The sequence below is a fragment of the Hemibagrus wyckioides genome, linkage group LG20 (assembly GCF_019097595.1).
Source record: "Hemibagrus wyckioides isolate EC202008001 linkage group LG20, SWU_Hwy_1.0, whole genome shotgun sequence".
Lineage (NCBI taxonomy): Eukaryota > Metazoa > Chordata > Actinopteri > Siluriformes > Bagridae > Hemibagrus > Hemibagrus wyckioides.
Window position 1 is genome coordinate 16926203 of NC_080729.1, and position 24639 is coordinate 16950841.

The window sequence follows — 24639 nt, forward strand, 5'->3', positions numbered from 1 at the left end:
CTTCCCAGAAGTGTTGAAGCTGTTATAGCTGCAAAGGGTGGGACAACTCCATATTACATTCATGTGCATGTAAAGGCAGACGTCCCAGTTTTGGCCTGACTCCATAACTAGGTAAGGTAAGGTACTTTATTGTCATTGTATACAACACAAAGAAATGTATTTGGTCAACTCTCAGACTACAACAAGGGCATTTAAACATAAAACTACCCAAAGAATTTAATATATGACTAATGTAACAGGGATTACTGGCTGTGACTTGATTGGTTGATGCAAAAAAATGATTGACAGGCAAAATAAATATGTATTTATTCTATGTGCTTAAAATAGCCTACTTTTCTTATGTTGAGGAACTGGTGTGATTAGTTGGGTGTGATTTCTTAAATATTTGGTGTGCTCGTGCTCTCTGCATACTTCTTTTCCCTTTAATTAAAAACTGAACCCTCCGTTCCGCTAGAGGGCGCCGGAAATCCCCTCAGCTCACCGGTAAACATTTATGTTCCCAAGAGACGCTGAAATACCGTTTCTCTTCAGCGTCAACCTGGCTTTCTAGGTCCTGGAAATGGAGTCAAATGACGCGGGTAAAGTACAAAAACGGATAAATTTGGCATTTAGTTGTTTAATTTCACGGTATATGTTGTCTCTGTGCGGATAACTGCAACGTTTAAGTGGTTGCTTTGCTTGCAAGAGCAGGCTAAGTTGAGCTAGCCGTTTTAACTAGCTGAGTACTGTTTTTCACCACCTGTTTTGCGGCACACATCCCGCCTCCAGCGCTTGGATTGGTTAGTAAACACGGTCCGAGCAGCGGATTGGTTGTTGGTGTAAAATTCTAGCCAATCATAGCGCAGGAATCGGGATGAGTCGGAATAAGCTGGGATAAAAAAAGAACGCACCTACTGTTATAATAATCATAAAATACCTGATAATTTTCCCCCATGTGAATGATATGTTTCATTGGTATTGCTAACAAACGAATGAAAGAAGCAAATAAGTAAATTATACTCATTTTATTTTGTATTCATCTTCTTTTATGTCTCACACTATTGTTGATGATGATGATGATGATGATGATACACCCCTTGTCTCTTATTTTTTAAGCTCGAGGAGGCTGGAAAAGTAAATCAGCTCACCAGAAGAGCAAGTTCAACGTTATAATGCGACAGGAGGAGCTCATAGCACAGAAAAAGAGAGAAATAGAGGCCAAGTTAGCTGAGCAAGCCAAACAGAATCCATCGACCCCCAGCAAGCCACCAGCAGAAAGGTTACACAGCTATACTTCTATTTTCCTCCTCCGTATTTAAATTTTAACAAGCCATCGCTGTGGTGAAACTCGGCTTTCCTAAACAAAACGATTGTGTTTTTTCAGTACCTCTGATTCGCAGGGACTGACCTCAAACAAGTTTGTGAACGATGGAAGCTTTCTTCAACAGTTTCTAAAGATGCAGAAGGAGAAATCCAGCCCGGATTCAGGTATAAAACTAGGTTCAGATTTGACCATAAATCAGCGAGATACTCTTTGAGTCCTCAGTCTCCAGAATTTACACTGTTTCATCATTTATTTTTCCACCGCCAGTAATGTCTCCCAGTGACATCAGCAAAGCACACAATTGCTAAATTCACACCACAGTCACTACACACAAATATCAATGTTGCATGAGAGCACCTTTGTACTGTATGTTTTTTAACAGTTCTGTAAACAAGAAATTTAATATAGAGAGATTTCAGACTCAATATAAGCCGAATATTTTTGCCGGTTGATGAAAACCTTTTCCACAGCTGGAAAGAGAGTTGCCGTGGCAACGTACGGATTGACCGACAGCTTGTAGCAAGTGTAGTAATAGTTTCAGTGTAATGAACTGTTGCTAGAGGTGGAATTTTATTTGGCAATCACAGACACAAGCGCAGTGATCTAATCAGCGAAATGTCCCAGTGTATTTATTTACTATATCAGCACTTTTGGAACGGCCGCTCGTACAATAAGATTAGCCGACCAGAAATAACTGATGTATAAATATATAAGATTAGATTTCTCTTTTAAGGAATATCTGTGACAAACAGTTAAAGGTTTCTCGGTCTTCTTCAAGGTTTACAGACTCTTGCACTCAAGCGTACTTTCTAATTTTAGATTCCATTTATGTTTAAAAGATAATAACCCTAAATAATGTACTGATTTTTATGCAGCTTCCAGCAGTGACTCCAAAAGGAGCTCATCTTCTTCCTCACAGAGCCAGAAGAAAAACGTTCTGGTTGGGAAACGGCCCGGTTTGGGTGTCGGCAGCATGCTCAATCAATACAAGAGCTATTCCCACTCCAAAAAGACGCCACTTCAGATCCCCAGACCGAGCGTCTTCAGCTCACCGGACGAGGATGAGGACGAGAACGACGATTCGCACTACCTGGAGGTTAAAGGTAACTTTTTAAACAGCTCATTTTTACTCTGATGCTGTATTGCTTTAAGTTAAATAAACTCAGATACAAACCCAGTACTGTAATATTCTTTACTTGGTATGCAAATACAAATAGATGCAAATCTAATTTTGATTTAGGAAATAAGAATTTTAGCTTGTTTAAGTGTGTTCAGTGTTTTGTTTTGTTTTTTGTTTTAAACTGAGCTTGTATTGTAATGGGCTGTCGAGACATGCTGTTCTGGTGGACACTGCATGTTTCACAGCGTACCGCACCTCGTGTCCTGTCTTATTAGTATGCAGTTGTGAATGTGTGAGTTAAGGCGGCGTACTCATAGCCTGCTTAAAGTTTCCCCCCCAGAGGATGAAGATTTGGTCCGCATCATCAACCGGTTGGCTGCTTTCGTTGCCGAAGGCGGGCCAGAGCTTGAGAGGAAAGCTTCGGAAGACTACAAGGACAATCCCATGTTCTCGTGAGTCAATTGGATATGTGGTTATATGTGGTATCTCCAAACGTCATCTACACCGATCAGCCATAACATTATGACAGGTGAAGTGAATATCTCCTCATCATGGCACCTGTTAGTGGGTGGGATATATTAGGCAGCATGTGAACATTTTGTCCTCAGAGTTGACGTGTTAGAAGCAGGAAAAATGGACAAGCGTAAGGATTTGAGTGAGTATGACGAAGGGCCAAATTGTGATGGCTAGACAACTGGATCAGAGCATCTCCAAAACTGCAGCTCTTGTGGGGTGTTTCCGGTCTGCAGTGGTCAGTATCTATCAAGTGTAGTCCAAGGAAGGAACAGTGGTGAACCGGCGACAGGGTCATGGGCGGTCAAGGCTCATTGATGCACATGGGGAGTGAAGGCTGGCCCGTGTGACCCGATACAACAGATGAGCTACTGTTGCTCAAATTGCTGAAGAAGTTAATGCTGGTTCTGATAGAAAGGTGTCAGAATACACAGTGCAGGACGGGTCAGGGCTGTTTTGGCAGCAAAAACAATATTAGGCAGGTGGTCATAATGTTATGCCTGATCGGTGTATATCATCTGTATATGGTATATCTCCATAGTTTATCTATGACCGACACTAAATATGATTCATGTCTCTTTTTTTTCATGTAGGTTCTTGTTTGAGAAGGACAGCAAGGAATATCTGTACTTTCGCAAGAAAGTAGCGAAACTTAGACAAGAGACGCACAGTTCATCTACACCAGCTGATGGTAAGAGAACATCCATGTTTTCACCCTTCTTTGTCATTTCAGTAAGAGAGAGAGAGAGAGAGAGAGAGAGAGAGCATTTATAGTTCTACAGCTGGTTCAATACAGTAATATTAAAGGAAAATTCATTCTATTTCAAATAAGGATCAGTCTCACTGAGCGTTAAGAAAGGTTCACAGATTACCTACGTGCCGCCCCCCCTCCCTCTTTTATTCCTCCACCTGCAGTAGACTGATATGAGGCAGTTGAGTAGTAGTTTGAATTGAGTCCCAGTACTGATAAGCTGCTTAAAGTCTCCCCCTCAGTGGACGAGGAAACAAAGAAGGTGGCGGAGAAGCTGGCCCGCTTCGTGGCCGACGGAGGGCCAGAGGTGGAGGCCATCGCTATCAAACACAACCACGACAACCCCACCTTCAGGTGAGACTTTTCACACGGCAGTTCCTTTTACAGGCTGTTCACACAAAGTTAAAAGTTTACTGCTGTATAATGAACTTAATTAGTGAATGGACGTGTTCACGAGTACCACCAGTGTTCACTTCCTGTATTTTTCTTGAGTTCAAAGCTTCATTAGACCTGGCTTAAAAGATTAGAGAAGATCATTTGTGCTATAAGGATATGACTGAGACTTCAATATCCCTTCTCTAGCTTCCTGTATGATCACCAAAGTCCAGCTCACCGCTTCTACAAGTCCAAAGTGGAGGAATACCGTCAGGCCAAAAGCCGATCTGCACCACTGCCCGGTGTCGAGTCCTCTTCAGGCACCAAGCGCCCGGTTCCGACTTCACCAGTTGACACACCAGCTCCTTACCTCCTCAGTTCACCTCAAACAGAGCAGCATCAGGACGTAGGTGCTGCAGGTGCAAAGCGCAAGAGGAAGAGTCGCTGGGGGTCTGAGGATGACAAAGTGGACCTGCCGGTTCCTTCCGTTGTCGTTCCTCAGATGGTTAAGCCAGATCCTGATGCTCCATCGCTGTCTGGTACGCTACCCTGTTTGTGCCCTTTAATAAAGTAGAGATACTAGACATATGATATACTATACACAGGGTCCTGTAAGGTTGTTTAGAGTTCTCCTTCTGCATTAGCAGTACGGACAAAGCCAACCAGCAGCTGTTTTTATTAAGTACAGATTTAGTCGAGTACACAGCTTAATAATCAGATGTTCATGTGTGTTTATTTGGCGTGTGTGTACAATGTGTCTGAATTACAGAGCAGGAACTGATAGGACTGGGTTATAAAAAAGGGAAGCCGGTTGGTCTGGTGGGAGTCACAGAGCTGTCTGAGGAGCAGAAGAAACAACTTAAAGAACAGCAAGAGGTACGAAACACACACACACAGTATTGCTTTGGAAATCTGATTCTGTATTTGAATTGTTGACAAAAAAAGGAGTGATGCTACACACTGCCAAAAGGGAAAGTGAAGATTCAGCCTCTTTCTTAAGCCAGTCAGCAAGAAAAAAAGATATAGATAAATTTGTTTGCGTTTGTTTGGCTACAGAAAAGTTGACACTGATTTGTAGCCAGATTTTAAAACCCAAAAATGACATGCATTTATTTATAAACTTTCTCCTCCATTAAACATTTTACTAGACGTTATTTAACATTTGACAGCTCTGATGATATGGCAATGATAAAATATACATTCAGAGGTAGGTGTACATGATGTCATTGTTAATTCTAATAACTGTCGAGTTTCATGCGTTATGTTTGTGCACTATGAACACCCAGATGCAGGAAATGTTCGATATGATCATGAAACACAAGAAGGCAATGCAGGACATGCAGCTGTTGTGGGAAAAGGCTGTGCGTGATCACCAGCACGAGTACGACAGCGACGAGGAGATCGACACCAGGCACGGCACCTGGGAACACCGGCTCCGAAAGATGGAGATGGAAAAAACAAGGGGTCAGCCCATTTGTTTGGGGACATAGGGGTTACAACTAGCGACAGAAATGGAGTTTGGGTGCAGTTTGATGTTTACTCATGTTGTGATGGATGTCAACTAGCAGCCATCATCCTGCAAACTTTATCTTGCATATCGAATCATCTGATGTCTTTCGGTGCAGAGTGGGCCGAGCAGCTGACCGAGATGGGGAAAGGAAAGCATTTCATTGGCGACTTTTTGCCACCTGACGAGCTGGAGAAATTCATGGAAACATTTAAGGCTCTAAAGGTAAGAGAGTTATTTTTGTAGAAGCAGAAATCGGCCCTTACAGCTCTGTAACATCCTTGCCACGTGTATTTGAATATTTCTAAAAAATATAGTTTCATCCTCATTCATACTAACTACGTTTTTTAAATGTATCTGTATCTATACAGATATGTATTGAAAAATATCCATATCTGTAGATGGTGTGTAAGATATATTGATGTGTGTCGTTGCTATATATCTGTCTACTATGTTTAAATAAAATAGAAAACCTCTTACAAATGACTTTGTGTGCTGTGGCTGCAGGAAGGCAGAGATCCAGACTACTCCGAATACAAAGAGTTCAAGCTGACCGTAGAGAACATCGGCTTCAAGATGCTGATGAAGATGGGCTGGAAGGAGGGAGAAGGTCTGGGTTCCGAGAGTCAGGGGATCAAGAACCCTGTCAACAGGTCAGGATTAGAGTCATTGCTTCTTGTTGCACGTGAAAATAAATACAACAAGCTAAGACTGATGTAACACTCGTTAAACTCCTTTATTTTATTATTATAAAGTGACTGCTTTTTGAAGCTTTAATACCTCATCCATACACTGCTGTATATTAAAAAGGATAATCATAGAGAAGTTATACAACCTTTATTTATTGTTAAGGTGATGCTTTAGGATTTTTGGCTTCCACAGTAATGAAAACTTTAACTGCAATATTGAAATGTTGAGGTGGAGAGTGATCATTAAATAATGTCGTCTTGTAAATCTGGCATGTGACCGAGTGCAGGTTTATAAGCACAATGTCTCAGTTCTGTGTAAATCTGCTGAATATTGCGTTTAATTTCAGTACTGAGCATCAGTACGAGTATTCCTGATCATCATTGTTCCCATTACTGAGCTTTTCGCTTCATTTCGCTTCAACAAACTCAGCAATTTGCTATCAAATCATCTTTTGTGTCTCTGTGTCTATTTTTGTATTGCAGAGGCACCACGGCAGTGGACGGTGCAGGCTTTGGAGTAGACCGACCTGCTGAACTAAGCAAAAACGATGACGAGTATGATGCTTTCCGCAAGAGAATGATGCTGGCTTACCGTTTCAGACCTAACCCTTTGGTCAGTATTGTCAATAAGTTATTCGTTCTGTTTCAAAATCTGGTGTGAAATATTTATAGAAAACATATCCTGAACTTTATTGTCTTTGAAGTGCAACATTAGCGGTTTTTCGATGCTGCATTCTATCTGTCTTACGGTTAAGAGATAAACAGGCCCCCACAACACAAAGATCATTTCTAAATGGTAATACAGACAGCACAATACACACTCTCTCAGCTAGCTAAGATAACTTGACAGTGATTTAGTGAAACTGGAGCTAGATGTTCTAGATCTTTTGTATATTCTAGTTTTCGGTATTGTTTCCTAAATCCTGAGAAGTGAAAAATCAGAAAGAAATTTATTTACCGAGTAATATTATAAATTTTTAGAGGTGAAGAAGCGAGTGCAGGCAGGTTGGAATGGGTGGAGAAAGGTGTCGGGAGTTCTGTGTGATAGAAAAATATCGGCGAGAATCAAGGGGAAGGTGTACAGGACAGTGGTGAGACCGGCCATGCTGTATGGTTTAGAGACAGTGTCACTGAGGAAGAGGCAGGAGTCAGAGCTGGAGGTAGCAGGGCTGAAGATGTTGAGGTTCTTTTTGGGAGGGACACGGTTGGACAGGATTAGGAACGAGGACATCAGGGGGACGGCTCATGTTGGACATTTGGGGGACGAAGTTAGGGAGGCCAGATTAAGATGGTTTGGACATGTTCAGAGGAGGGAGAGTGACTATATTGGTAGGAGAATGTTGGACATGGAGCTGCCAGACAGGAGGCAAAAGACGAAGGACACAGAGGAGGTATATGGATGTAATAAATGAGGATATGAAGCTAGTGGGTGCAAGTGTTCAGGATGCGGAAGATAGGGATAGATGGAGAGAGATGATTCGCTGTGGTGACCCCTGAAGGGAAAAGCCAAAAGAAAAAATAATATTATAAATTTGACTTAAGTTGATTCATTAATTAAAAACCAAATTAAGCAATGATTTAAAAATTATAGAAAAATGTAATATAAATATATATTTAGGGTTAGTTATATAATCCTAAGGTTATATATATATATATATATATATATATATATATATATATATATATATATATATATATATATATATATATATATATATATATATATATACATATACACACACTACTCACAAAAAGGTTCTATTATAGGACATTCGGCTTTCAGGTGAAATTTCAGGATGCACCTAAAATGCACTATAACCTTTCCAGGTGAACTTAATTTGACCTTCTCTACATTTTTGAATGCACATGTCCAACTGTTCAGTGTTTCAGTACTTTTTGCACAACTTGCTGTTCTCTAACAAGGTGCTTAATGGCAAAATTCACAACTGGTGTTTGATCCATGAATCGACCAATAAATGTTCTGGTTCAATTAGAATTGGTATTTAAACAGTCCTCTTCATCATGCTGTTCACATTTTGACATCATGAGACCAAGACCACACCTAACAATTCATCAACAGTACCTCACCATTGCGAGGCTTCAAACAGGATGTTCTCAGAGGGAAGTGGCCACTGAGCTTAGAGTGTCACAGAGTGTCATCAGCAGGTTGCGAAAGAAATAGAGAGACTGGAAGAGTCATAGAAAGGCATAGAAGTGAACGTCCTTTGTCCACATCCCATGTTGATGACCACTTCATTGTTTTTTTATATATATATTTATATATATATATATATATATATATATATATATATATATATATATATATATATATATATATATATATATATATATATATATATATATATATATATTGATATATTGCATTTTGATATTTCTTAAACTGTCTTTTCTCTTTTCCCTCCATCAGAATAATCCAAGGAGGCCATATTACTGAAGATGTTCTACTACAATGTAATTTTTATCTTGTTTGACACTTTTCTTCAGTCTGTAGTTCGACATCCACACCTGGATACCTGGATAGCATTGGACAGAACATAGAAAGGTTCATTTTTCCTTTTGGTTTGGTCAGTCCTGCTCAACTTGTCAACTTGGATATGGTTAAAAAAAATTTCACATTTCACTTTAGAAGTATTGAAATCTCATAAAATTACATTCTTGACCAAATAAAAACTCATTACAATAATGATACTGTTTATTTTATGTTTGTTCTCAAAACATTGATTGTAATGTGCTCTGACATCCCAATAAAGTTTTATTGGTCCTCTAATTCTGTGTCCCTTTCTGTCTTATTCTGGTATTGTTTTGTGATGTCCACTCAGATTGTGTTCTGGTCTAGTGATGTCCAATCACACAGATTGTATTATTGTCTAGTGATGTCCACTCCCACAGATTGTATTATTGTCTAGTGATGTCCACTCACACAGATTGTATTATTGTCTAGTGATGTCCACTCACACTGATTGTGTTATTGTCTAGTATTGTCCACTTACACTGATTGTATTACGGTCTAGGGATGTCTCCTCACACAGACTGTGTTACTATCTAGTGATGTCCACTCACAGATTGTGTTACTGTCTAGTGATGTCCACTCACAGATTGTTTTATTGTCTGTTGATGTCCACTCACACAGATTAGCTTGTGTTATTGTCTAGTGATGTCCACTCACACAGATTAGCTTGTGTTATTGTCTAGTGATGTCCACTCACAAAAATTGTGTTTCAGAAATAAGTATATTGAAAAATCAAATCCACTAGAAATGAAATACTCGGAGTATTCCAATAGGGAAGAAATTATGTTTTTGATGCAGCACTATTATCACACGTAATCAGGATCATCCAGTTTCCCACCGATGCCCAAGTCCACTGGTGTGCGGAAGTTCCCGTGTAGAATCTCGCGAGAGTAGACCAGTATCGCTTAGGCCGCGGTTGTTTTTGTTGTTATTGTCGTCAAAATGGCGACTGGCGGAGAGGCCCCGGAGTCCTGGTATCTTGCCTTGCTTGGTTTTGCCGAACATTTTCGTACTTCGAGTCCACCGAAAATTCGCCTCTGCGTACACTGTCTCCAGGCTGTATTTCAATTCAAACCTCCACAAAGAGTCGAGGCCCGAACGCACCTTCAGCTCGGCTCGGTGCTCTATCACCACACCAAGAACAGCGACCTCGCCCGGAATCATCTGGAGAAAGCGGTAAGATCGCAAAGGAAACACCGAGGATGTGGCGGAGAAGCGGGACATGTAGGCCTCATTAGTGGGAGCGCCGTTGTGGAATACTTATCTAGCTCGCTTGGCTAGGCAGACACATAATCTGTAGAATTCGTATAAGGGTTATTTACAGTCGTTCTACATTACCTTTTCAATATGTAACGACCTACCTACTGAATTTATAGTAAAAAATAATTAATTACATGTTCTCGTTACGCTCTTCAATGGGTCAGTGCAGTGATGAAGTCGGTCATTAAAATCCGCCTTTTGCTAACGTGCGCTAGTCTCTCCGCTTCGTGTATTTGGTGTCCAATTTTTATTCTCCATATTATATATATGTATATAAATGTTTTCTTTTTCTCGTTGGTGTATGCATGTTAATGCATTCAGCTGATCAACTCTTTTTCTTTCAGTGGTTCATCTCGCAACAAGTATCCTTTTATATATTTCCAATGAAACAGAACGCTCATTACAATGGTATAGATGTATTTATACTCAATGTGTGACTCTGTATACTGTCAGTTGTGTATAATCTTCTGTGAATTCACTATAAAGACCTCTTTTTGAGCTCTCAGCCCTTCAGGACAAATCCTGAAGATGCAGTTTGCAGAAATATCCTTAACCAGATTTCCCTCAGGTCCCTCAGTTTGAAGATGTTAAATTTGAAGCTGCCAGTCTCCTCTCAGAGCTTTATTGCCAACAGGTGAGTATTATACACCTTCTTCAGTATTACGTTACAAAATACGTCACTTGGGTTTCACAGATGTTCCGAAAAGTAATAGTGAAAGTGATGGTGATGACGGATTAAATTATCAGTTAGAAAAACCTGGAACCTCTTATATGTATGAGATGTTAAAAGCTCGTGTGCACAAACATTACTTAAATAAACCTACATAAATGACCTCATAGATAGATAGATAGATACTTTATTCATCCCAATGGGAAATTTACACGCCTATATAAACAACCTCAAACCTATTTCCTATTATTCAAACCGCTTGTTAGAGCATGTCTCTTAGCTCAGCCGGATTGCTCGGCATATCTCTGCAACTCTGCAAATGTCACGTTTCAATTCATTTCATTTCATTTGATTGAATACATTTTCATTAGTCCAAGCTTTTCATGACGCATTGGACGTGCTCGCTAAACGTTTCGGCATGTATTTGCGTTCATTTTCTTGACTTTGTTGTTCCTGTGTCGGAGTCGGTTGATGATGTAGAGGAACTAGCAGAGGAAGATGGGTGGGGAAATTTCTCTATTTTTATTCTAGTGCAGGATAGTGATCAAATGCTGAAATAGCAGGTACACTCCTTTTGTATAAATTTGGCTTGTAAGCAATATTCATAATATAAAATTAAGGTGATTGTGAATCGATTGACCCCGCATGAGGTCACAACTTTTAGTTTGGGAATTCAGCCCTATTCAGATGAGACTAGTTTTACATGGGGCGGTTGGGTATCATCAGTTTTTATGGGTGTATCTCTGGGATATTGGTCCCGTCTGAATTGGACTTATCTCGGAACTGGTATTTAGATATAGATATAACTCTAGGTGATATTTCATGTCCATTCAGATAGAATATGTTTCAGGATATCCTGTGGATTTTCAAAGTATAAAGGCACTCCAGGAAGCATTCATTTTTTGTCTCCTGCCAAAACCAAAACCAAGCTTAAAATGCAGAACAACAGATTATAGATGGGTTTTGTGCATTTATACACAACTTTCTTCAGAATATTTATGGAGCTGTTTCTGCTCTGTGTTTTGAATAGTATGATCTGGGTATATTTCCAAGATTCTGGTGTAAGTTATTAGAAATTGTTAAAAGTTGTCTAAAAATATAGATGTGTTGTTTTGTCTTTGGTTGTTTGTATCCTTTCTAGAATTTGGTTGATTCTGCTAAGCCTTTACTACGCAAAGCCATCCAGATTTCCCAGCAGACTCCCTATTGGCACTGCAGATTGTTGTTCCAACTAGCGGTAAGTAGATGCAGCTATTCCTCTGCATAAGACTCTATAGAATATTAAAAGAAAAAATGACTACAGGAACAGTTTTTTGGAGGTTATTCTAAGGTTCGATTCATTTATTTTTTTCTGTTTGTAGCAACTGCACACACTAGAGAAGGACTTGGTGTCTGCGTGTGACTTATTGGGTGTAGGTGCTGAATATGCCAGGGTCGTCGGATCAGAATATACCAGGTATGCATAACTATTATATGTAGAAGGTTATCGATATACAGAAGAAGTACCTTTTAATGGTTATTTATTGTCCTGATCTTTTCTTCACAGAGCTCTGTTTCTTCTGAGTAAAGGGATGGTGAGTCAAATTTTCCCCCACATTTCTCCATAGAATAATACATTTTTGAATAGTAGCAGTACTAGGCTTGTCTATACAATTTTAATGGCTGATTATATGATGTGTATGTCGTGCACACGCAGTTGCTGCTCATGGAACGTAAGCTACAGGAGGTGCATCCTTTGCTCACGTTGTGCGGGCAGATCGTGGAGAACTGGCAGGGAAACCCCATACAGAAGGAATCCCTCCGGGTCTTTTTCCTGGTGCTGCAGGTCACACATTACCTGGACGCCGGACAGGTCAGTGTGTCCACATTTGAGCTGCGTGTCACAGTTTGGCTTGCCGAGATGCTTGACTGTTGAACATATTTCTGCACCTTTCTATCCCTTGTACTCGAAATATACAACACTGTGTAATAAGTAAACTCTTAATTCATTCCTTACATATGTTTTTATTTTAAATGCAACATGATGTTACCAGGTTTTCTGTGTATTTTTATAGTAGTTTATAGCATTCAGTCAATAAAACTATATTATTTAGATTATAAAATACTTAAATCTTTTTAATCTTTGACAACAATTAAATTCTTGATTGCTTTTTATGAGATCATTAAAACGTGCATTTTGTTCAATCCTGTGTGATTGCGTGCGTAGGTGAAAAGCGTGAAGCCATGTTTAAAGCAACTGCAGCAGTGCATCCAGACCATCTCAACACTCCAAGACGACGAGATCTTGCCCAGTAACCCTGCAGACCTCTTCCACTGGCTCCCTAAAGAACATATGTGTGTGCTTGTCTACTTGGTATGTCTCTCTCTCTCTCTCTCTCTCTCTCTCTCTCTCTCTCTCTCTCTCTCTCACATGTGCGCATACACACACTCCTCCAGTCCACAACCTCAGACTATTTTGCGCGCACACACACACACACATTTTTTGGTTAATGCATGTTCAAACATGCATTCCTGCCGCATTTTGTTATGAGTTCCAGCTGAGTTTGTCCTTTTGCGAGTTCTCTGTGTAAATAGTTATCAGAAAGTCACAGTAATGTTAGTTTGTTTCTTCGGCATCGTTCGTTTCAGAACAATACGTTCATGCCACATGCTGAAAAAATGGGTATTACATCTGTTTTTACTTGTAGGAGGTGTTTCATAGAGATTCCGCTTAAGACCTTCAACAATAAAAATAACTTCAAGCAGTATTAATGAAGTGTATAATGTACATTGGTTAGCTATCCTGCCCCCATCCTGCCTCCTCCATGCACGTGTTCAGGGTTTTTAAATAATCTTACTATGATTTTATTTTGTTCATTGGCCTAAATATGGCTTTTCATAATATTTTTGTTTTAATAACTTGCTTTTACATCATATAGACAGAGACAGTGGCGCTAGACCGAATACTGCTTTTGTTTCAAGCCGATATTGCACAAGAAAATTTGACTTGAGTCCAGGGTCAGAAATGTGCATCACTGAGACACACCTGTGCTTAGGCAAACTCCACTCCTGAGCTTTGAATACAGATGTATGCAAATCCACTATAGACTGTAAAATGAATTGTTCTCTCTCCCAAATCTTCAATTAAAACTCTGTTTGTTTGTCGTGTAGGTCACTGTTATGCACTCAATGCAGGCTGGATACTTGGAGAAGGCGCAGAAGTACACAGACAAAGCTCTAATGCAACTAGAGAAACTAAAAAGTGAGTCGGAACGAAACAACACACCAATGCACTGCAATGTTACTATAACTACATCAACTGGAACGTGGATTATTCATCAACAGGAATTGATTTATTTTGTTTATGAGTCAATATAAATTACCTTTTTTTGGTTGCTTTTTGATTGCTCTCCACAGTTGAGAGAGTCCAGTATATAACGCCTGACTTCAATAACCTGACACAATAACTACATAATATATCGCCTTTATACTCTAAACATATGATGATGTGTAATATTAATATTCATATATAATAATCAAATCAAATTTCTTAAACCTGTCAATATTTCTTTCCCAGTCTTTATGCACTCTATTTAGTGATGGAATCATTAAAAGACTTCTTGAATCCTGTTAAGCTAATATAATGCTAGCTAACCAGAACTATTAAGCCTCTTGACACCATGTAGGAGTGATGCTATTGGATGTACCTGCTGCATGTAATGTCTTTCCTTTAAACCCTCATATTCATGCCAGAATATAAATTTAAATATATATATACATCAGCCTAAACCAGGTTAAAAACCTGCTTGAATATCAGCTCTAACATGTTGCTGATGTGTCCTCAGCCCATACCTGGTTGGTCAGTGTCTCAGATTTGCTTTGTCTCATCTTTAATTTTAGTGTTGGACTGCAGTCCCATCCTCTCGTCATTCCAAGTCATCCTGCTGGAGCACATCATCATGTGTCGCCTGGTGACGGGCCACAAAGCGACAGCGCTGCAGGAGGTCAGCTCACAGCCACATCTTAATTCATGTGCACTTTCATTTTGGTGTTAATAAATAATAATAATTGTGTGATTCAAACAGATCTCTCAGGTGTGCCAGCTGTGCCAGCAATCTCCTCGTCTGTTCTCCAACCACGCTGCTCAGCTCCATACTCTATTAGTGAGTCTACACCTCACTCACACCACATCAGCTGACAGAAATGACACGGGGTTTAAATGATAATTATTCCGGCCGTGCCGTCAGTGGGAAGCAGGGGTGCCTACACTTCCTGACCGATCCTGTAACAAATCTCTGTCTCTGCAGGGGCTCTACTGTATTTCTGTGAACTGTATGGACAATGCAGAGGCTCAGTTCACTACAGCCTTGCGGGTAAGCGCTCTGTTTTTCATTCATTGCTGCAGATGAGCTGAATCATCATATTTGTTCTGCTAAAACTGCACATACGGCAGGTTTTTGCCACATCAGGTACATGATTTTGTTAAAGCAAATGCTAGAACATAGCACTGTGTGTATGCTTTCACTTTTGCTGATAGAAATGTCAGAGACAGAAAGGAAGCCCAAAAGCCACTAGTACATATAGGAGGTTTCAACCATATGTTCATGAGCACAGGAAGTGGCATCGCTAGGTGTGTCCCTAGAACATACCTGATTGACAGTAAATATCATTGAAAACAGTAGTGAAGAGCAATATATCAAGTGCCTCTTTTAATGGTGCTAGCAGCTTGATTTAATGACAGCGTGTCAAAATTAAAATTAGGAACTTGTTTGTTGCTCCCTTGGGCAAGGAACAAACCTGTTTTTAGACTTTAGAGTGTAAAAGACAAAGCAGAGAGTCTTGGATTGCTGCAGTGAATTAAGATGGCTAGATACCCAGTAATTTTCAGGATCTGGAGCACATAAGAGGCATTGTTGTATTGTTATTGCTCCTCAACTGTCATAACATACAGAGGCTAATACAAGCTACAAGTCAGAGAAAAGAATGCTAGCTTGCTAACTTTGTATTATTGGGTATTAGCTTTTTGATAAAAATAACGTATGCTGTCATGCCAGTAGTGTGTGTGGTGTGGATTGAAAGAATGACCACTATGTAATGTGGGTCCTAGCTGACACACTGATCTAGTGGATATGTCATAGCTGTTTAAACAGAAATGTCTTGCTAGTTTATCAGTTTATACATATTATTCTGCTTTTCCTGCTGGATGTCACCGGGAATTTAACTTTCTTCATATGCTTTCTCCTCAGCTTACTACACACCAGGAGCTGTGGACTTTCATCGTGACCAACCTGGCCAGTGTGTATATTAGAGAGGGCAACCGACACCAAGAGGTCAGCCACCTCATATATTGGTGTTATGTATTTATCCCAGGTGTATTAATGAGAGATAACATGTTTTTCACTTTCTCTCAACAGCTTTATAGCCTACTAGAGAGGATAAACCCTGACCACAACTTCCCTGTCAGGTAAGAGATGCATGCTTGGACAGTCTGTTGCTGAACTATATGAAGAGTTCATGTCCATTAGTTTTGGTTCATGCCTGTTTAGTGTAACTCTGTCTAAATAAAAAAGAATCTAAAAAGAGTTGTGAAAGTCAGAACTATAAATTTATAATATCATTGTTGCCTCTAAGAATTAGAGTTACAGCAACAGACTTTTTTTGTTGTTGCTGCTGCCAATACTGAACATATATTTAAACCCATTTTGTCTCTCTTGCAGTTCTCACTGTCTGCGAGCCGCAGCCTTTTACATCCGCGGACTTCTCTCCTTCTTCCAAGGACGCTACAACGAAGCAAAGTGAGTTTGCTACTACATGCCTCATGTGCTGCAGCAGTACAGGGAGATGTTATAGTCTTTATTCTAAGCAAAAGTTGTATACACTTATTCATGTTTCCACTTGCGTGTTCAGGCGTTTCCTGCGTGAGACCCTTAAGATGTCAAATGCTGAAGATCTGAATCGACTGACCGCATGCTCGCTTGTTCTGCTCGGACACATATTCTATGTTCTGGGAAACCACAGGGTAAGTGCTGCTCTTATATCCTCCTCAGCCATGGAAATTAATTATTCACATGTTTACCATTTTTTTTCTGTATTGGTTTTTCCTGTACTGGGGTAAAATGAAAAAAATGACTGGACAACATCTAATCACCATATAGAAATTGTGTGTGTATAAGTAAGATATGTGCTGCCTGTTTTCAATGAGCTGAGCTTTCCTCCTCCAGGAAAGCAACAATATGGTGGTTCCAGCCATGCAGTTGGCCAGCAAGATTCCTGACATGTCTGTTCAGCTTTGGTCTTCTTCACTGCTTAAAGGTAGACAATTCACACTACAATTAGGTAGACAAATTCACACTACACCACTAACCCTGCTGCCTAATATATATCCCACCCACTAACAGGTACACCGATCAGGCATAACACTGTGAGCAGTGAGAGGTGAAGTGAATAACACTGGTCATCTCCTCATCATGGCACCTGTTAGTGGGTGGGATATATATTAGGCAGCAAGTGAACATTTTGTCCTCAAGTTGATGTGTTAGAAGCAGGAAAAATGGACAAGCGTAAGGAGTTTGACGAAGGGCCAAATTGTGATGGCTAGACATCTGGATCAGAGCATCTCCAAAACTGCAGCTCTTGTGGGGTGTTCCCGGTCTGCAGTGGTCTGCATCTATCAGTAGTGGTCCAAGGAAGGAACAGTGGTGAACCGGCAACAGGGTCATGGGTGGACAAGGTTCATTGATGTATGAGGGGAGCGAAGGCTGGCCCATGTGGTCAAATCCAGCAGACGAGTCACTCTTGGTCAAATTGCTGAAGAAGTTAATGTTGGTTCTGATAGAAATGTGTCAGAATACACAGTGCATGACGGGTCAGGGCTGTTTTGCCAGCAAAAGGGGGACTGACACAATATTGGGCAGGGAGTCATAATGTTATGCCTGGTCGGTGTGTGTGTGTAAAAAAAAAAAGAATCAGATGTGTTTTTATATATATATTAATATATATAATCACCCCTGATTCATTTTCGTGTTGCATTTTTAAGTCAGAACAGTGCCAAAGATGGTGGTGCTTTAACTCAAGTTTCTCTGTAATTATCCGATGAGTCAGTGGAAAGTGGGACAATTTCTTGGCAAATTAAACATCCCACAAATATGATCCGATTCCCAAATGTTTTGATTATGAATCACCACAACGTTGATGCATCCCTGTTTCTCTGTGCTCAGATCTGAACAAGGCCTGCGGGAACACAATAGACGCTCACGAGGCGGCACAAATGCACCAGAACTTCTCCCAGCAGCTCCTACAGGACCACATAGCTGCCTGCAGCCTGCCTGAACACAACCTCATAAGTGTAAGTGCTCCATCACAACAGCAATGCTCAGCAGTGATAGCCCAACACACAGGTTTAAAAGAGGAAAATCTAATTCACCACAGTTTTCCATTTACACCATATGCATGTTCAGTGCCCAAATTTTCCTGTGCTGGTTTTCCACTAAAGCTTAACATGGCTTAAGACCATGCTGTCAGGGTGGCCATGTGTGGCTGATTTTATTTGCACATAAACAATTTCCACTAAAAGCAGAGTGCAGACCATGAATACTGTACATGATCACAACTGCTTATAAAAGAAGCGAGTGATTTTTAAAGTTTTACAATGGCTGCCACTTTTCTTTACCTTTATTCATTTCAGTAGAAACAGTGTTAAAAACCTTAGCGGTCATGAGCTTCTATTGCTTATTGATGAGAATATTTGTACGGCTAATGCGAGTCTTAAACAATTGTGCAAATCGGTCACTTTTTTAACGGAGAGCTACTGAAGTTTGATTTAGCCAGGGGAAATAAATTATTTCCATTTTTACTTTATTTTGCATTTTCAGTGTGGCCTGGGAAAATAAATGGTTCAAAGTCAAATTTTGCTATAATAAAGTTTTCTTAAAAGTCGGTTTAACAATTAAAGAAACCTACTGACATTTTTACATTTTCATTTCACTTCTACAGAAAAAACACCTGACAGTTTTGTTTTTTTCCCAGACCACCAAACATTTTATCTTTTTCTTTTCTTTGGATAAAAGAACCTGTTGCTTTATGAGTAATTCGGACCAGAACCAGGCTTCTTGTGTCTGGATAAACAGTCAAGGTTCATGCAAATGTTGGATAGTTTTGTAGACTCAGGTTGTAGTTTTGGTTCCTCTTTACAAGTTGTTTATTTGTGTGTTTGTGTGTGTGTGTACACTTGAATGTATTTCAGTGGACAGATGGACCTCCACCAGTGCAGATCCAAGCTCAGAATGGACCCACAACCAGCCTGGCCAGCCTGCTTTGAATATACAGCACACTGATACACACACACACACACACACACCCCTTCTCACTCACTGTGAGCACACAAATTGTACATAAAGGTCAGCCTCTGAGCCCTCACATGCACATAGATACATACACACACACACATTAAAACTAAAGGAGACAGGACTCCACTGCCTTTGTCCTGCAGATTTTATCTTGTAATCTTCAGATTTTAACTTATTCTTATTGAACTTGTATGATGTTGGGGCAGTGAGACGTCAGCGAGACCTTGGGAACGGTGGGGATATGAGTCACGTGATTTAATTATTTCAGTCTTCATGGAAGAAAAAAATAAAGCAGAGAAAGGCTCTATAGGGCAAAAGTTTGGAGGCATACAGTCTTATAATTTTGAAACTATGTTTGGACGTTCAACAAAAGGTGTCGATGAAGCCATTTCCTTTCATATCAGTTTAAAACTTTAGTCCTGTTGGCCCATTTCTCTGTGTATACGTTCATGTACGAGCTTAATTATAAGACACAGACGTCAATATTTTTCATAATTAATAACCTTTGAAACGAAATTAACTCCAATGCATTATCCATCAGCTTAACCAGTGAATGAAACATACTGACGTGTGTGTTGGATTTGCATTGAAACAGTGTGTCAAGGGGGATTCATTAGTTAGCACGCTACCTGGTTTGATATTTTTCTTCTTTTTTTTTTTTAAACATTTTTGATCTCCAGTCTTCTCCACAAAGACGTTGTGAAACTGCAGGTTTCTCATTCCAACCCAATCCGAAGCCACATCTCATCCCATCTGTCGTTAGACCATTGTTATTTGTGGCGGCCGATGGGACGAAAACCCGTAACCGTAACAAAACTTTGTGCCTAAGATCGAAGACGTGTGGTGCAGATCAGATCAGACTTGGCCTTGACAAATTCAGCCTGAATAGAACGCTCCCCTCATTTTCAGGGGAACGGAACGAACAGGCTCACGATAATATCGAACCCGAGCTGGCGCAGGCAGCTAAGAGTTTAAAGGACACGATGTAAGAAGCAAAAAAAAAATCCGTCACTATATTGCGTTTCCTGGTACCCGGAGTCAGTGTCTTTAATGCGAAGCCACGTCTCAGAGTATTGTTTCAGCATCATCCAGAGATTTTTTTTTTTTTTTTTTGTCCTGTTTCATTGTTTATTTTTTTAACTACATCTAAAACATGTAACTAAAAATGCATAGTAATCTTTTCTTTTTTTGCAATTTATGTCTTGTGTGGGGTATTTCAAAAACGTATGTATAGATTTTCTCTATTTTGAGCACTGCAGATATTTTAGCAGTATCAAATTTTTATTACCAGTGGCAGTTTGTTAGTTAAGAACATTTTGACAAAGCTGTTTAGGGGAATACTGTGCTAGGTCCAGAAACAAAGGTTCATTTTTATTTTTGGTCTGCAAACTACTGGCTTTTGGCGAAATTTCTTAAAAGGCCAAGAAAGCACCAGCATACAGTCGTGAATCATCGATCTTTAAGCTTGGTTTATTTCTTTTCACTGATATTTATTGTTAGCTCGGCTCTTGGCATGTTCCACACTTGGTATTAGATTTTATTTGTGTATATAATTCCAAGCAAAAGAGGGCGCTAGAGATGCAACTACCTGTTCTCCATTCACATGAGAATCAGAAATAAAAACCCTCTTTTTAAGTTGAAGATGATGGTATCCAGATCTGTCTCCCAATAAGCAGATCAGCATTCCTTCATCTTGACACAACTCAAGGCTGGTGAAACTGAAGACCTTTTGTAATATTCTAGTAAATATTTCTTAAACAACACCCCGGATTCTTTCCTTTTGCGGACATGATGTCTTTTGTACCGACACGTGACGATGCTTTTCTTTCTTTTCTCCCCCCCCCTTTTCTCTTCTCCACTGTATAAACCCTGCTGAGACAGCTTTCTTTCTTTCTTTCTTTTTTTTTAAGGTATTTACCCCCCTTTTTCTGTAGTTTTAACAAATAAATCCATTTATTAAATTTTGTAAAGTTTGAATATTTATATGCTGCATTTATCCATATTATTATCCTTGTCATTATTTTCATCAGATTTCCAAAAACCCTTTGCATAAATGTTACGAAAAGCAGTTGCGTCTTTTTTTTTTTTCTTTTTTTTGTCTTGTGCTTTGCAAAATTCACACCTAGTCAAGAAACAAAAGAGTGAAAGAGAAGAAACGTTTCATTCACAAAAATGTACTTCACCATTGACTGAATTGACTGACATTTAGCTGTTTGAGTGTATTTATTAATATTAAATACTTTTCTTAACTGCTTAATTAATCGGATTTAAAATAGGACGTAAATAAACGCAAACATTTGAGACACTATTCTAAATTAATGACTCAAGATATACTTATTGAGAAGCATAGTTATTAGAAAGGCATCCATAAGAGCTTGTTAGAGGTTCTGTGGATTTGGATGTAACTTGCAAATGTATTGCTGCTTGTAAAGTCCACACTTGGTACATGGAGCTACTGTGAAAATAGTTTTAACCTTAACTTGACTACAAATAGTGATATTTTCTATGTGCTGTATAATTTGAGGTGTGTCCTATGAACTTTACTACATGATCGCCCTACACTTCTACCTATTTAGGGCTCAGGATCCAGCGGTGGCTCTTTGGCAATCCTGGGATTTGAACTCTTGATCTTTTGGACACTGTCGACAGATATAAACTGTTGAGTTGAAGCTATGGTTTTAGATTAAAAGCAGAAAAATACCCATTAACATGCAATACAATAACATCCTACTGTGTGTTAGTTCCCAATACGATGCACTGAAATGTGAATATTTGATTATGGTACCAGATTAGTATGTGTGCAAAATTTACTGAGCTGGTCAGGAAAGTGATGAGCCATAAATTTAATGGTGTAGAATTATGCTTGTAGCCCACAAAGTTTCTGGGTGGACTACCAAAAACAAAAAAAAAGAAATTAAAAATATAACTACATTAGTTGGTATCTTGGTTTGGGGTCACAGTGAATCCGGAGCCTATCCTGGGAACATTGAGTGTACTACTGGATGAAGCTTCAGTCCATCACAGGATACCATGTACACACACACACACGTCCACCTCCGGGTATGATTTTTGAAAGCCGAGAGGGAAATAAAACGGACTCGGAGACATTGTGCACAATAACACCACATACAGCACCCCAAGCTCAGGATCCAATCAAAATATGACCATTTTAATCTTTTTTATTCATCGTAAAAACAATAAACCCATCACACCATTTCATTTCTCTTAGCTTTGTCCTAAATGTATACCTTAAATTTTGCAATAAATTGTTTATATAATTAGTTTTTGTATGGATTCATATATTGTAGGATATCACCTGGTCTTTTTCCAGTCTTCGTCTGTCCACTGTAGGGTGAGTTTGTGCTTTACAGGAGCCACAGATTCCTGTTCTTGGCTTGATGGGACATGTACATATGCACCATTTGGCAGACCAGCTTCATCCATTTATCTATGAGCGGTTGAGGATTAAGGGCCTTGCTCAAGGGCCTGGCAGTGGCAGCTTGGCAGTGCTGGGATTTGAACTCACAACCTTCCGACATCGTCCAGCAACCACTGCGCTAACACTACCTCACATGGACATGCGTCTCTGCTCAACACGGTTGTAAAGAGTGGCTACTGGAGTTTCCATAGCCTTTCAGGGAGTCAGCTCTCCAGATCAACAAGGTGTTTTCTGCATTCAGAAATGGATGGGTTTGTTTGTGCGCCAATCTGTATACACCTCAATAAAATTCCGGCAGATTGCCATAGTCCCAAGTGTTTGACATGAACATGAACCGAAGCTCTTGATCTGTAACGGCTGATCTATTCACTGATTCACTAAATAAATAGGGTGCAGGTAATTCTAATAAAGTGGACATTGTGTATAAATTGTTTCTAATGCATTGATTATGATAACAGTGTCATTGTTATAAGATAAGCCTGTGATAGTATAGTCCATATGTACAGATAGATATGTTGAGGTGAAGTGTGTACAAACATGAGGGTGTGACTGCATATTTGTGTGTGCTTCGGTGCCCTGCCCTTGAGGAATGCATAAAAGTCCTGATCTCCAGTAATGGTGGAGCTGGGTGTTCGTGTGTGTGTGTGTGTTTCTGCAGGGAACCGTGCCAACTCTGAGGTCAGCTTGCAGGCCTGGTCACATGACTGTCTTTATTTTCTAATCTGCCCAGCAGTGCCTTTGACATTCCTGTGATAAGACGTGAAGTTCAGAGGAACATAAAAATGACAAGTTTCAGCTGAAACATGAGCTCATACTCTACGTAGTCGTTACTGGAGGGGGAACCTGACGCTCAGTAAGTGATGCTTATTAGGTAGTAGGTGTCAGAGCAGAGCTGAGAGTCAAGACTTCCTGCCAAATAGTGAGCCGGGCTGATGAGGACTGGGAGGGCCACTTCCTGCATTGTTACTGTACTTAAATGGGGATTAAAGTCAAGACTGTCATGTTGTTAGTGGCGGCCATTGCTATTTCCCGTAGAGCTGAAAGACAAAGTGAATGTGTTCCTGTGTCTTGACCTTGACGTGCCACATTGTGTTTTTGGTTTCTTTTTCCATCTCTTAAATGTGGTGTAAACATCATGTTTGATCTAAAGAGAAGAGAATGAAGTACTTCCTAAAAAATATTTTACAGAAGAGAGATTTTTAAAAAAGTGATGCTAAATATGTCAACATATTGATTTCGAATCAGCTTTGAATGATCACAGCCATGTTTGTTGTCTGCTGGAATTAAATAAAAAAATATGTTGTACATCCAATTAGGAAAGATCTCGAGGCTTTGTATGATTCTCCCCTGATGCTTATTTATGATTTAATGATAATGGTGCTTAGGCAACGTTTGAGCCATAATGACCAAAAATGCACCCTGTGGATTTTCTTTAATCTAATTAAATCAAGTATTGCTGTACTAAGCACATCTTATATAACCTTAATAGGTCAGTATGTGCTATCCCAAGTGACAGGAGGGTGCCACTTTGTCTTAGTTAATCAATAAATCTATTGCACTGAATGTGAGTTTGTGGTTGCTTCTTTGTCCCTCATGTGAGGACAGCAGATTTGTGCTCGTTGACATGCATCCTGTATTTTCTTTTTTTTAACTTAAGGTGTAATGTACACTCTGAAGCAAGGTTTATTTGACGGATACAACCTTTGGTTTATATCTGGCAGTTTTCAATTGTATGTCGGTGCACACACACACACACCCATCAGGAAATGATTGGTTTAAAAAAAGATGATGATGAGATCAACGCCATATATACACGTCTGTGGGTGTGTATTTGTGTTTATCAGGTCTAAGTCACAGGAGGATTACAGCATCCACACCAATCCATCCACCCCCACCTTTCCTTCCACTGATAAACACACACACACAACACCCTGTTTGGCACTGTCGGATCATAGACGTAGCATAGCACTTATTATTCATCTCACTTGCATAAATTAACATCTGCGCAGGAATAACACCACTTCCTTTGGCTAGTGCTTGGATAAATAGAATATTATGTTGAAGTCCATGATAAGTGCACACACTCTGTTAATACACTGTGTGTGTGTGTGTAGACACACTCATTTTAAGCACACTGTAATAACACAGAGAGTTAAGG

At 39.7% G+C, this 24639-nt stretch overlaps 2 protein-coding genes across 2 annotated transcripts; both read left to right on the forward strand.

Annotated features, from left to right (window-relative positions):
• Window positions 1-420: 420 nt before the first annotated feature.
• On the forward strand, window positions 421-9046 carry sugp1 (SURP and G patch domain containing 1). The gene is made up of 14 exons (XM_058418363.1): window positions 421-578; window positions 1096-1258; window positions 1364-1467; window positions 2179-2406; window positions 2752-2875; window positions 3530-3627; window positions 3918-4041; window positions 4270-4601; window positions 4832-4938; window positions 5349-5526; window positions 5688-5794; window positions 6077-6222; window positions 6742-6871; window positions 8687-9046. The coding sequence occupies exons 1-14, from the start codon at window positions 560-562 to the stop codon at window positions 8711-8713; spliced, it is 1887 nt and encodes a 628-aa protein (XP_058274346.1). The 5' UTR covers window positions 421-559; the 3' UTR covers window positions 8714-9046.
• Window positions 9047-9686: 640 nt separating this feature from the next.
• mau2 (MAU2 sister chromatid cohesion factor) lies at window positions 9687-21003 on the forward strand. The gene is made up of 19 exons (XM_058418364.1): window positions 9687-9964; window positions 10393-10410; window positions 10617-10682; window positions 11860-11955; window positions 12080-12174; window positions 12265-12292; window positions 12415-12570; window positions 12925-13071; window positions 13869-13959; window positions 14598-14701; window positions 14783-14860; window positions 15005-15070; window positions 15944-16027; window positions 16112-16161; window positions 16415-16492; window positions 16605-16716; window positions 16919-17009; window positions 17915-18042; window positions 18940-21003. The coding sequence occupies exons 1-19, from the start codon at window positions 9731-9733 to the stop codon at window positions 19012-19014; spliced, it is 1797 nt and encodes a 598-aa protein (XP_058274347.1). The 5' UTR covers window positions 9687-9730; the 3' UTR covers window positions 19015-21003.
• Window positions 21004-24639: the final 3636 nt, after the last annotated feature.